At 37.0% G+C, this 14,142-nt stretch overlaps 1 protein-coding gene across 1 annotated transcript in view; it reads right to left on the bottom strand.

The window, feature by feature from the left end:
• Positions 1-455: 455 nt before the first annotated feature.
• Positions 456-14,142, bottom strand: part of LOC110116304 (calcium-transporting ATPase 10, plasma membrane-type-like) — a 59,051-nt gene continuing 45,364 nt past the window's right edge. Inside the window, 6 exon segments of the mRNA XM_028694937.1 lie at positions 456-1,267; positions 2,373-2,671; positions 2,882-3,053; positions 11,195-11,353; positions 11,448-13,490; positions 13,493-13,549. Coding sequence (XP_028550770.1) covers positions 1,019-1,267; positions 2,373-2,671; positions 2,882-3,053; positions 11,195-11,353; positions 11,448-13,490; positions 13,493-13,549 — 2,979 coding nt within the window. The 3' untranslated portion in view covers positions 456-1,018.

The raw sequence follows: 14,142 nt of genomic DNA, 5'->3' as shown, positions 1-14,142 counted from the left end.
TATAAAAATTTAAATTTTTATACTAAAAAATTACTTTAAAAAATAGTACAAAAGTCATCCCAAATGAAGCCTTAAAAAGCTTAAAATTTTGTTTTCTGAACATTTTAAGTTGATAAAATAACTTTTTTGACAACAAATTTTCAGTCCTCTTCATATAAGGAGAAAAATTCAGTCATGAGAGCCTATGTCTTGAACATGTTGTATTTGCCTCATAAACATTGTAAAAGTAGCCCTTCTTCAATAAATTTCAAAGAAAACCATGCTTTTTGCTGCAAAATTTTGGGAAAAATCCAATAAAAGGAGACTTTAATCTAAACCTCTTTGAATCCTCATATTCAAAAATTCCTTTTACAGTAATTATTACCATTGCATTTCTAGCTCAAAGCAAATTCTGTTATAAAACTTTTGGATATGGATCATTATTGTTAGCATTGACTGACAACTGGAAGCTATAGTTGAAGAAAAAACAACTTGCCATTTCAAGTATCATGGTTTGCATATGAATTTTTTAGTACATAAACACTCAACAATATATAAGAAAGAAAAAGAAACGACGATGACCAAAAGAAGTACAAGAAGACAAAATTGAGTTAAATATTTCCATTAAAAAAATGGAATCGTAGACAAAAGAAAATTGAAAAAAAAGTTTGTGGTCCTCGTATACAGTTTTAGAGCAGCCAGAGAGCAGATACAAAGGCCAGCAAAGAGATCTGAAAATTTTGGTTCTATCCGTTTCTCTGTCCCAGACAAAAGTACTGGATTATCTGCTGAGATACTGAAATGAATCAAAATAAGCAAATCTGAAACATCTATGTAGAGGAAGCTAAATGATCTTTTTTCTATTTGTTGGGAATTTTGATCTCAAGCCAAGGCTTTATTTGGGACGGCTTTTTTTACTGCTTAAAACGACTTTGTAGTATAAAAATTTTAAGTTTTGAATTAAAAAGACGTTTTAAGAAGCAGTAAAAAAGCCATCCCAAACGAAGCCTAAGTAAAGTCAGGTCTCCAGCACATGGCTTCACCTAGATTCAACTGGAATCAACTTAATCGCAGCAGCAATTGGCATGCTTAGGAACCCGATGAACACAGTAACAAGCCACTGCCATGGTGTAAGAGGTGTTGTACTGGCAAAATCACCAAGTAATTGAACAATTATGACTTGGAAGATGACAGTACTGATGACAACTCCAACAAAGATGTAGTTCTGTAGGATGCCATGGAGTACATCAATTTTTTCCATCTCTCTGGAGCTAATCTCATTGAAGACCTGCGTTGAAATCTCGTTTGAGCAGCAGAGTAGCATGCATAAATAAATAAATTATCAAAACATGAAGAATTTTTTTTCAAACATAAGGGTCATTAATCCTAAGGATTTATCTGATATAAGGTCTTTTACTTTGAAGTAAGGATTTTTTACACTTATACAAAGTGTTTGATCCAAATCTAGGAATCCTTGAAAGTTATTAGTTTTATATATGGTTTTATAGCAGTAACTCTAAATTTGAATTTGGCCGTATTTATAGCAGCAGATGTAGCTCATTCTTAGTGAATGATTTGTGCGCTAAGTATAGCATTAGTCAAATACTAAAGCTTTTCGGCTGAACTGAATCAATTTTGCTTTGCAAGTACAAACTGAAAACCTTTGATAGTAAGTTACTAGTTTTGTTTTCTTTGAATTTGAAATTGCAACTAGCATATCTGGTGGGCATCTGCCATGTGCATAAAATCATAAACGAGGGATTATTTACCTCTTTGATAACAAATTCATTCCTAATTATTGCATAGAATAAATACAAAAAATCATGGCATAAGTCCATATGTGCCTGAAAAAAAAAAGCATGAAAAAATATTCATAATTCACTCAATTTTACCTATGGAATATGGCTAAATTGATCATGTTCTTATTTTCCTCCAAATATTGGATGTCAGAAAGGAATGAAAAACATCCAAAAAAAAAGAGGAATCATCTTCTTCCAACCCTCTTATTCCGATCATTATTCGCTTTAAGGTTTTCATTCCCTTCAAACGGCTTCAAGATTGCAAAAATAAGTTTACCACTCTTCTTATGAGCACTAAGTAAGAATAAGAGAGAGGTTATTGTATTTTAGAAGAAGCACACCATGAGCCCGCTCCAGAACTTGTCCAAGGAAAAGGTTGTTTAGCGTGCCTATTAGGCACCATCTCATGCTCAAGTGGCAAGTTTTTTACTTAAGACTTCAAGCATATTTATCATTAAAAAAATATTGGTCCAATACAAACTATATTAAGTAAATATGCAGAGGCCTAAATTAAACTATCACTCCATTTACCAAGAGCTACCACAAGCATTACGAGATACCACAACAGAAATAAAGAGGTTTAGAAAGCCATACCTGACAGAAAACAAATGTGTTGAATATAAGTGTATTCAAGGTAAGTTCAGTTGTAGGCCCCTCAAGATGAAAAAGCCGCTTCCCTTCTGTCTGGAGGTACCAAATTACAATAAACTGGTAGAATGCTTGTCCTAAAATGTTTCTCCACATTATATTTGTGATAAAATTGCCTTTTCTTCCAACGGGTGTTCTTTTCATTAATTCATCATTAGGCGGTTCAGTAGCTAATGCAAGAGCACCTAAAGTATCCATAATCATGTTGACCCAAAGCAGCTGAACAGCAGTAAGTGGTGCATTTCCTAGAGTAACAAACAAGTGATGAAAAGAAGGAAATAAAAAAGGTGATTGAAGCTAATGAAGCGACAAATTTAGGCTTCGTTTGGGACGGCTTTTTATTACTTCTTGAAGCAGTTTTTTAGTATAAAAAATAAAAATTTTGTACTAGAAAGCTGCTTTAAGAAGCGGTAAGAAAGCAGTCCCAAACGAAATCTTAAGTTGTATTTGTTCACCTGTAAAGCAAGCTGACAAGAAATTAACAATCAGAGCAACAATATTCACAGTGAGTTGAAACTGCACAAATTTTTGGATGTTTATGTATACAGAACGCCCCCACTTCACCACAGTCACGATTGTTGAAAAATTGTCATCAAGTATTATGATATCAGCACTCTCCTTTGCCACCTAACAAAGGAATGCAAACTTGTCTCACTTATTGCGAGCTATGACATAGCTAATAATACAATGCCCATTATTCAGAATCATGCTAATATTAGCAATTTCAAACAATGCTAGTTTTCTATAGATGAAAGTGTCTTTCTGTAGAGTAACTACAAGTACATGAATGACTGAGAAATAAAGGAAGACTTATCAACCATTGCATGAATGATCTGCATATAATAGAATTAAAATAGAAGTGTCATACAAAGTGATAAACAGCTGCATACACAGGTTGTTAACTGATAAGCTCATAAATAAGCAAGCAACCAGTTCACTGATTCTCCACTCCACCTTGGCCACAGACCTGACAACAACAGCAGCAGAGCACCTTTGTCAGAATTCGGTTACAGCGCTGATGGCTGGATTTTTCTTTTTTGGGATATTTAGGCTAATTAAGGCAAATTATCACACACATTACATGCGCAAGACTCGAATCAAAGACTTTTTAGTTAGTAGTCAAAGCTCTCAACCAATAGTTAAGTTGAGTCGTGTACTGATGCCTGGATGACCTTTCATCAGCACCGTTAATCAGCAACAGCATACCTGATGCTTTCCACTAACTTTATAAATACTAAACTAGGCTGTAATAGAAAAACTAGTTTAAGCAATACAAAATTATTTCTTCTGCTCTGCATTCTTCCTCTTCTCTGTTCTTTCACTGATCTCTTTTTTTCTCAGTTAAGCAATTTCCTTATGGTATCAGAGCAGGGAAAAGCTTAGCAGCCTCTTCATTACCCAAGTAGAGGAGAAATTACATAAAAACTACAGAAATTCAAGAATAAAATATGCCACTACAGTTGGCACAACAGTATTGAAGGTCTATAAAGCATAATTCCTAATATAGACTCACTCTACAGAACAGACTCCATGGAATATTATGTGATATGTTCTTTTAAGAACATTTAGAAGTTAAATAAGTAATTTCCACTCTATTTGCAAACTTAGCCGTCTAGCATTTAATGTGCTATTTGTGGGCTCCGAAAATTCGCGCCTAGCCTCCCCTTTTTTTCGGGAGAAGTTTTAACACTTTAAGTTCCCGGGTAAATTTTCAGAAGGCAAATTGAGTTTGTAGATAAGTCACTAACAAGAGATTTCGCCCTCATTTTGACAGGACTTTATGATATGAGTTATGGTTTCATATAGGCGCAAGCCCCTGTAGTTAACTACCTCTCCCAATAGCGAGAGAGAATTTTCGATTAAGGGTAGTCATCAATCAGATACGTAAGATACATGTATCTGACATATAGTAGCAACATGGGTTTAGTATTTGAATGTTTGATATTTAAAATTAGAAATTTTATCATCTTGCACTTAAAGTGGATGGTGCGAGAATGGATGGACCCGATCAAGATCCCATGGTTCCATCATCCCATGTCATCATGGTTCCTGGTCTACTAATTAGTCAGAGTAGGTAATCGACCTAACCTGACAGAAGGATCCTTGTCGACAGCTATGGGTTACGTCGTCCAAGGGTATCTTGTAGACCTTGGGTGAGTATTTGTCTAAAAGGACAAATTTGAATCCACCTTAGCTGACAGAGGGCTTTGTGTCCTATTGATTATATCTTATTTATTCATGTGTCAAGATTTAGTGTCATTGGGGAGCATACAGACTCTGAACTTGATCGTAATTTAGTGGGGTCATTTGGCGGCAAACCACCCGGTTCAAAGGGCCCCGATCATAACCATTTACTTGCGGTGCCATTTGAGGAGAAAATCGCCAGTTAGAGGACATGTTCCACGCCCTTGCTGGCAAGAGATTGTTTGAGAATGAATCTCAGTGATATTCTCGACCAGACATTAACTCTTTGTGAGCTGAAATGATATTTGAATTTGTCCACCTCGACAAACTATTATGGAGGATGGATGAGTTTGGCTTTAAGTGTTTAGTGATTGATTTCAATTTTAAATATTTGAATTTTAGAACTTTTGGAATTTGGATTTTCATGGATATTGATGTAGTAAAAAATTATATAATCTTTTATGCTTGCTTTTTTTTTATATCCTATGATGAAAGACAACCGATGATCTTGCTAGGTTGGTGCTCTTAGGAATTTCTCTCCCTTTTCCTTCACTTTGTCCCTTCGATTTCTGTGTTGTTGTGTGTTGCTTCAGTTGTTGTTCGTTCCCCCCTTTTTTGCACGGCTTTCCCTATTGTGTGTTGCTTCAGTTTTCCCCTATCCCGCTATCTATTTCCCTCCCTTTTCATGGTTTGGTGGTGGTTGGTTTCCCGCTGGTTTCGTAGGCAAAATTTGGTTCTCTATTTACTTTTCTGGCGGTTTGGTTCCCCATGTTGTATGTTCCCCTCCCTTTGTTATTTTCAATGAAATGTTGGCTCTTATTTGATGCTTGTGGGTGGCACATTTATGGGGCTATTGGACTCTTTTTTCCCCTATATATGGGAGTTGTTTCTTGTTGTTGGAGAGGAGTTGTTGGTGAAGTGTTTACATACAAACCTCCGGGTTTTTAGCTTGCAAGCTAGTCTCCTATTCCCTTCTCATCTTATATTTCGTCTTGGTCTTCTTACTCTTCTTCTATTTCCATGATAACCGTCCAACTGTATCCTTCTTCTCTTGTGAACTTTAAGGTGTTTGCTGCAACATTTCGGTTGGTATTTACTGGCGAAGGGTGGTGATGTAAAACAAACTAGGAATTGCTTAAAAATTCATAAAATTTGATATAAGCATAGTAACATTAAACTAATGTTTCACCAAATGGTATTTAAGAATTTAAGGATATCAAAATTGTTACGATAATCGGTTACACAATAGAAGAACAAGAACTTAAAATAACTTCAAATGTAAACATAAACTTAAATGCTGTAAACTTTTAAATCCACCACATAACATTTAAAAAAGTCACCTCGAGTTTCCCTCACTCAGGTTCTTTAAAGGGATTTAATGGAAAGAAGATGCCAGCAATCTTAGTGATGCCACCAAAAGTGATAGGACACCAAGTGTCTTGATCCATGGGAAGGTAGACGGAGGAAGAGACGCGAGTGGATGTCCGACGATTTGTCACTGTTCGCAGGGTAGTTGTTTGTCGATATTCTCAGCTAAGTGGAATAGGATACAATCGACGTAATCGTCGACGGTGTCTTATATCTCCCAGTCATGGTTGAAGAACGGCGATTGAAGAATATCTATTTGCCCTTGAGAATCGTATGTGAAGCCGTGGTCTACTTCGTCGATAGTCTTCAGTCGATGTCTTATATCTTCCAGTGGGAAAGGATGAATGTCTTCTTCTTCTCTTGGAGTGTTATTCATGAAAGAAGAAAATCCAAGAGGGAGGAAGAGAGAAAGAGGGGCGGCCAAGGGAGGGGAGGGACTTGTTTTGTGAAGTTAGGGTTAGGGTTTGGAATAGGGGAAGGTGACTACACAACAACAACAACATCAAGCCTTTATCCCACTACGTGGGGTCGGCATAATAGGGGAAGGTGACTAAAATCTGAAATTAATTTCATATTTAGTAAAATAAGAAAGGGTTTTGAAATTTGATTTCAAATTCAAGTGGAGGGTAATTAAAGTGGAGAGAGGAGAGAGGGCTAGGAGGGGGTCGGCGGCATGTGTGGGAAGGGAGGGGATTGAGGGGAATAAAAAGCTTCTTAAATCATGAATCTAATTTAGGAAAAGGATAATTAAATCAAATCTAATTTAAAATTAAATTAGACTTAAATTTAGGAACTTTCCTAATTTAGCTTTAGTTAATTTAGAAAAGTACTTGAAATTCAAATTTGAATTTCAAATTGAGTTAATTTATTTCTCAAATTGCTTAGGCTAATTTAGGTAGGTAGTAATGATGATTGAAATCATCATCAATAGGGAAAGGAGGGTGTCGCCGGCGATGGAGCTTAAAAAAAAGGCTTGGTCGGCGGTTGTGGGGGATTGACCGGTGGCTATGTATGGGGGAGGGGTTAGAGGCTGATTGGTAGGAGGATGGTTAGAGGGTGGCCGGTGGTTGGAGCAAGGGGGGGGAGGCCGGCGGGTTGAAGGGGTGAGCGGTGGTCGGCCGGCGGGGAGAAAAGGGAAGAAATAGATAAGCCGCGAGCCACAGACTCTTCCAATGACTGACGGGTATTACATTCACCATCACCTAGGGTTCTCTCTTCTCTCCAGTGCACACACAAGAATAAGACAAATCTGAAATTTCATTCAATCATTCATCCCCAAAATACAATAGAGAGGGCTTTTATATATCGGCCTCAACGTGACAAAATAAAAGGACTAAAGTGCCCTCTGGGCTACAACATCAAGCTAATTACCCATAGGGGTAAAATAAGAAAAACTGAAATATAAAATTAAATAATACATAAAATACATCAAAAATAAAGGCTCCTGATCGTAGCCGTCGATCTCCGATGTCTCCTCTGATAAACTCGCCAAAATCTCCTGTTGATATCCTCATCAGATGGACTTGTGCCGGATCGTTTTAGTGGTGGATTCCGGGATAGATCTTTCTTTGAGCACATATCCTAAAATTTAAAAGCTTTGCAGGTGAGGTGACCACTTGTTGGTTGTTCTGAAGGTAACTTTATTTTACCTTTTCTTATTTGTTTTTCCTTTTGGATATCGTAGCAGTTTTCTAAATAGACTTATTTCTTTTTTGTGTTTTATTTTGTAGATGTTTATGAGTTATTGAAAGGAAGAATTCTCTATTTGCTTTCCTAAGTGTTCTCCATAAAATTTTTAGAAACTTAGGTCGCATCAATTTGGTATCAGAGAAAGGGTTGTTGTTTGAGTCGTATAAACTACGGTTCGTTCAAAAAGGATCATCGGACTTGAGCTCAAGTCCACTTTTGACCTGCGCAGCATCCTCAGATGCCACATGTGTATATACATGATGCTCGTCAAGGCCTATGCGAGTATATGATTTTGAATGCATTTTGCATGATGTGTTTGTATAATGGTTGTGAGTATGTAATGTAGTGGATGTACATGACATATCTATATGCTCACATACATATTTACATTCTCATCTACACGTTAACAAGCTTACGTATCCATTTGCATATTTGAAAGTATGTATGTATGATGCATTTTATATTTATGTATTGCTTAATCATGCTTACATGATATTTTGCATGTTGCGTAGTGGTTTAATGCAATAATATATGATAAGAATGCATAATACATCTATGCATCGCCTGTTTGCTTGCATAATGCATTTGCATGATGATTCAACGCTTTCGTATAATGCATAAAGTATTTGCATGTCGGCATAACGTGCTACCATTACACAGTGCATTATACATGTTGCATAGTGTACTTAATGCATTTCGTATGTTGCAATATGTATATGCACAATGAATTTTGCATGTTAATGCAATGTGTCGCCAAAGCGTGGTATATTTTGTACTTTAAATGGCATATTTGTATAATGCGTCCTGCATATTACAGATATATGCATATTATGAATTGTGTCATTGCGCACTTTAATGCATGAGGAGGTGTTCTATCTAATATTTAAATATGGTTGATGATATAAGCGATGATTTTTTTAAAAAAATATGCAAATTTCTATTTAGAGGCCTCTGAATATCTTCTGTCCGCTTGTATTAATTTTGCGAATTTGATGGGTTATTTAGCAACGCGTTGAGTTTCATTTTTCATGCATAGGTGGTGCAGTTTAGCTCATTTCATCTTTTGTATGATGTCATGTTTTTTAGTGTTCAGCCCGCAAGAGTGTACTGTTGGCAGACGAGTTGTGCGGTGCACCGGTAGCCTTCTACTTGTCGCTTGCAAGTAAGCTGATTTATTTGGTGTGATAGTCTGCCGCCGCAAATTTACTGTCTCATTTTATCAGTTGTTCGTAGTTTTTACTATAAATTCCATGTTTCTGCTTACAGGTGAATCTTATCGTTGTGTTATAAGTTATTTATTGCTTCATGCAAATAGGTCATCACGCAATGTGAGCTCTATTAACAATATTCGTGCTCCAACATTAGGTATTATGGAGCCACCAGTTGTTGCGTGTAGATGGGTCGTAACATTGCGCTGCGAGCCATTTGTTGCTTCTGCAGGCAAACTATTGTGCATTGCAAGCTTTGTTGGATTTGTTCGTAGGTAGTGTGTCATAGGCAACCAGTCAAAAGTCATCCGCTATTGCATGGAGTTGATTGCATTCAACGTATATTTTACTTGTAAGCTGGACTACTGTGTATATTTCAAACTTACGCTCCCTACTTGTGGGAAAGTCGTATTCGCCATGAATTTGATGCTTTGATTTGTGTGCAAACTTTTGTATGCATGATGAATCATCTATTGTTATTTGCAAGCATTGACACAGGTCATTTGCCGCTTCCTGCAGGCAGGCTGCCATGTGCAACGCAAGTTCTCCAATGCTGCTTGTAGGTTCTTGAACTTGTCACATATTTCTTAACCTTGCTTATAGCATGTTGTGCGCATTCCTATATTTATAGAGAGCTCATCATGCTTATTCATCTCCATATTTTAGGGTGTCGGATGCCGATTTTGAACGTTTTCAGCCGATTTGACTGAGAGGGGCTTCTTTATAGATAAATTTAACACTGATCGCAATAGCGCAGTCTGTTCGGAGATCGGAGGTCGTTTGACCACTTAAGTGATGCGTCACGCCTGTTGACTGTCACTCGAGTCGCCAAATCCGCTTCTTTTCATGTGTTTATTAGTGTATGGATCAACATACAGGAAGGCCACAAAGAAGCCTCAAAAAATTTAGATTACTAGCGAAGAGAGAAAAATCTGGGAGCAAACACATAGGAACCATCAAATCACAATCCAAGTGGCACCATCAACCCATAGAATGAAGCAAAACAATAAAAAATATATATAAAAAGAACCACTCAACACAAAAATATATAAAAAAATAATACGAAGGATCTAATTTAACTCTAGCATTAGCCATTATATTATATTGCTCATAACTATTCCATTGTGACATAGTTGATTCATGGGTCAACATTCATTTCTTACCCTAGGTTTGATTTCCCTCGGCTTTGTAATTCTATGATGCCACAATAGATTCAGTGGACAAACAAATTATTAGTAAATATAGACAGGATTCAAGTCTTTTAGGTCCCTCCAAGTATATTCATTAGGATATAGTCTAATGAAATTACTAGGCATCCATAGATTCATGGAATTCTCTGAATTTGTTTTGCTTAATTTCATGGTGTCACAATTGATTCAGCACAGCAGCATTGATTTTTTGCCTAAGGATTGAATTCCCTTGACTTTGTGCCACAATAGATCTAATGGACCAACATTTTTGGCTAGTAAACTACTTAAGATTCAAGCCTCAAAGGCCCATCCTAGCATAGTCTCCTTTAGTCCTAGTCTAGCTTAATTATGGACACTCATAGTTCTACCATTTGGACTTTAACTGCAGTAAGTTCACAACTTTGCAGGTTCCACTCAACTTCATTTTTCATCAAAAATGATAATGGCTGGCTTTTTTTATGAGTAACGAATATCACATTGATCAAAAATTTTAACCAAAGGTCTAGAAATAATTGAAACATTTCTCAATTAGTTCAAGAGTTATAAGGAAATTACAGAAATCTCCAAGATCAAGTAGTAGAGACAGGCTAAGGCAATATGTATAATTTAAGCATGATTAGGAGTGCCATTAAGCCAAGTTCTAGCAAGTGAACCTTAACTCAAATTCAAAAAAATTATTTTCAAAAAATGCTCTATTTTACTCAGATATTTTAGTTAACTCGGCCCAAGTTTCATAATTAACATAGAAAAGAATATTTATATATACATAGAAACACGCACATATTTGTACGATTCTAGTTGAATCAAATTAATCTTGAATAAGCCCTACTCAAGTCGAAGTAAATTGATTTCAATTTTGAATTAATTAAAAAATAACTATTTACTAAGCAAGCCCCCAGTTTCGAACAGAATTATCAACAGTATGCATAGTAGCTATATGTAACAAGGATGCATCATAAAATATTATGGTTGTAAGTTCATAATTGCCTTAACTAGGCCAAAATAGCAGTAGATGAACTTAATGAAAAATGAATCATCTACATCCAAACAATTGGGATTGAATTTTATTTCTAACAAATAAAAAAAGGTAGATATAGAGATATTGATGATCTAGAAAATGTGAGTGTACCTCCGTCCCTGCAATTCCCATTGCAAGTCCAATATCCGCCTCATGAAGTGCAGGAGCATCATTTGTTCCATCACCAGTCACAGCAACAACCTCATTACATGAAGACCTCAGGTGGTTTACCAATGTATGTTTATCCATGGGTGAAGACCGAGCCATTACCTGATACCCAAACAAAATCAAACCTCAACAAAGACATTATTGACACACCAAAAGTCCAAAACATTCTTTATCATTCAAAGCCATCAAATGTAACCTGAAGATTGGGGATCAATTGCATCAACTCTTCTAAACTCTTCTCCCTGAACTTGGGACCTTCAATAGCTAGACCCCCATCAGTAAGAATACCGCATTCCCTAGCAATTGCTTTTGCAGTATTTATGTTATCTCCTGTGACCATTCTTACAAAAATACCAGCTGACTTGCATATCGCTACTGATTCCTTAACACCAGGTCGCACAGGATCCTTGATACCAACAATTCCAATACAGGTGTATCCCGACACCGGTATCTGCTTTGCCGCCATGAAATTATCTTCAATATCCATATAGGCAAGGCATAACGTTCGAAGAGCTTCACTGGCAAAGTTCTCAATTGTTTCTTTCAATTTATTTGCAGCTGCTTCATTCAGAGGAACAACATTACCTTTATGATCTATAAACTTGTCACAAGCAGCCAAAATTATTTCTGAGGCACCTTTACAATGTGCACGATATCCTCCTTCAGCCAACTGAAGTACCACACCCATTCTCTTCTTTGTGGAATTGAAAGGTTCAACTTTGATAAGCTTTGTTTGTTGACGTACCGCCGGGAAATTTCCACCCAATGACAAACCAAATTCCAACAAGGCAGTTTCAGTTGGAGAGCCTAAAATCTCAAGCTTTCCATTTTGGTTTATCACAACTTCACCACTGGTGTTATTGAATAAGGATTCGAGAATAGTTTTTACAGCAGAATCAGGAAAGAGGGACCTTATGCTAATATCCTTCTGGGAATTGTTCAATTCATGGATATTTTCACAGATGCAAACTTTCACAACTGTCATGTGATTAGTTGTCAGGGTTCCAGTTTTGTCACTACAAATTGATGTCGCCGAGCCCATTGTTTCACAGGCTGCAAGGTGGCGCACCAAAGCTTTATCATTCATCATTTTCTTCATGGCAAAAGCCAGGCTCAAGGTCACGGCTAAGGGCAATCCTTCTGGCACTGCAACTACTACTATTGTTACTGCAATAGCAAAATATTCTAACATCTCTAATGCATCATCACCTGACCAGCTAAAATATTGGCCATCCTGATATTTAATGGTCAAAAGGCGTTGAGAAAGAACAGCAAATGTCACCACTGCAAAGAATAAACCAATTTTTCCAATTATAGTTGCAACCCCATTCAGCTTGACCTGTAAAGGAGTTTCATCATCGCCGCCTTCACAAAGTGTAGCCATCAGCTTACCCCACTGGGTTCTCATGCCCACAGTTGTTATAAGCATTTTACAAGATCCATCCAGAACTTTAGTTCCAGATAGAAGGAAAGGATTGTCGCAATTAACAGCAACAGGTTCGCTCTCCCCAGTGAGACTAGATTCATCTATCAATACTGAGAAGCCAGATACAAAGAGGCCATCAGCAGGTACTTGATCACCAATTGCTAGATGAACAATATCACCAGGAAGAAGATCATATATAGAAATCTTCTTTCTATAGCCATTTCTTGTAACTTGAACAAAAATCTTCTTTTTCTCCTTATCTAAATCTTTGAATTGTAAAGACTGCCGATAATCGCTTGTTGCAGTCACAAAAACAACTAATAGGATGCTTGCAACAATCCCAAGACCATCATGAGCTCCTTTTGGCCATCCTTCCGTGGCAACACCGACAATGAGGGATATAACAGCACAGACGGCAAGAATCATAAGAGTGGTGTCTTGAAGTGCTTCCCATACAAATACCCAAAAGCTTCTGTGCTGTCTTTCAGTAAACTTATTTATACCAAAGACATCCTGCCTGCATTTCAGTCTATCTTCATCAGAGAAAAGTCCATTTTCTGTTGATGTAGAGAGCTTGGTTGCAATACCTTCTATACCACCATGCATGTTCAGTTTCTTCAAGTCATGGCCTTCAACAATGGACCCCAATTCATCAGCATCAATGCCAAAGCCAGCTGCCTTCGCCTCGTCGGAAACAATGTACTCACTGCGTGGTAGAATGCCGGAGGATGCTGCCACTAGCATCAAGTATCAAAACAAGTACAATACGTCAAAAGTCAGTTAAGATTCATGGAAGCTATTAAAAAATTCAAAATACCTTGAATGAACTGCAATGCAGCTTTTGAAACAAGAACAGCTATCCGTAGCTTCTCCTGTAAATGTGCATGCTAATGTCAATATACAACAGAAGACATTCAGAAGTTCTCTCTTACTATAATACATTTCTTGTAGATATTTTAAGATACACCTGTAACATGATTCATCCCACACAAAGTATCATGCAAGTCGTTACAAGATGAATTATGTCAGCTGATTGATACGTTTACCTGTCAGTAAGTTCTTAGAAAGGCGATTCCTGAAATATAATTCCTTGAGGGAGGGTAGCTCACAATTATCTGGCTCCTAGAGTTATAACTTCAAAATAAACTAGGAACTGTCTTAGCTCACACAGAACAAGCTGGAAAGCCGGCAAACCTCTGTAATGTTAGAGGGGAGTACTATGAGGTGTTCCAATCGGTTCTGTAGAAAGAAGAGTAAATTCAGTGACTACTCATATGCTGGGAAAGTTGTTAAGGCCATTACATTAGTCAGATATGGATATTAAACAATTCAGGTTTTGTACTCTTTAGTTTATGTTTATATTAGGCAGAGAATTGGATATGTATTATAATGCTAAACTTATGGCTTCCACCTATTTCAGGTATATGGTCTGCCATTTCTGCATTGTCTCAATTTTGGTTTGGTC

Source organism: Dendrobium catenatum, unplaced genomic scaffold, assembly GCF_001605985.2.
Source record: "Dendrobium catenatum unplaced genomic scaffold, ASM160598v2 fragScaff_scaffold_601, whole genome shotgun sequence".
NCBI lineage: Eukaryota > Viridiplantae > Streptophyta > Magnoliopsida > Asparagales > Orchidaceae > Dendrobium > Dendrobium catenatum.
The sequence above is the reverse complement of the archived record's forward strand: the minus strand, read 5'-3'. Positions and strand labels throughout refer to the sequence as shown.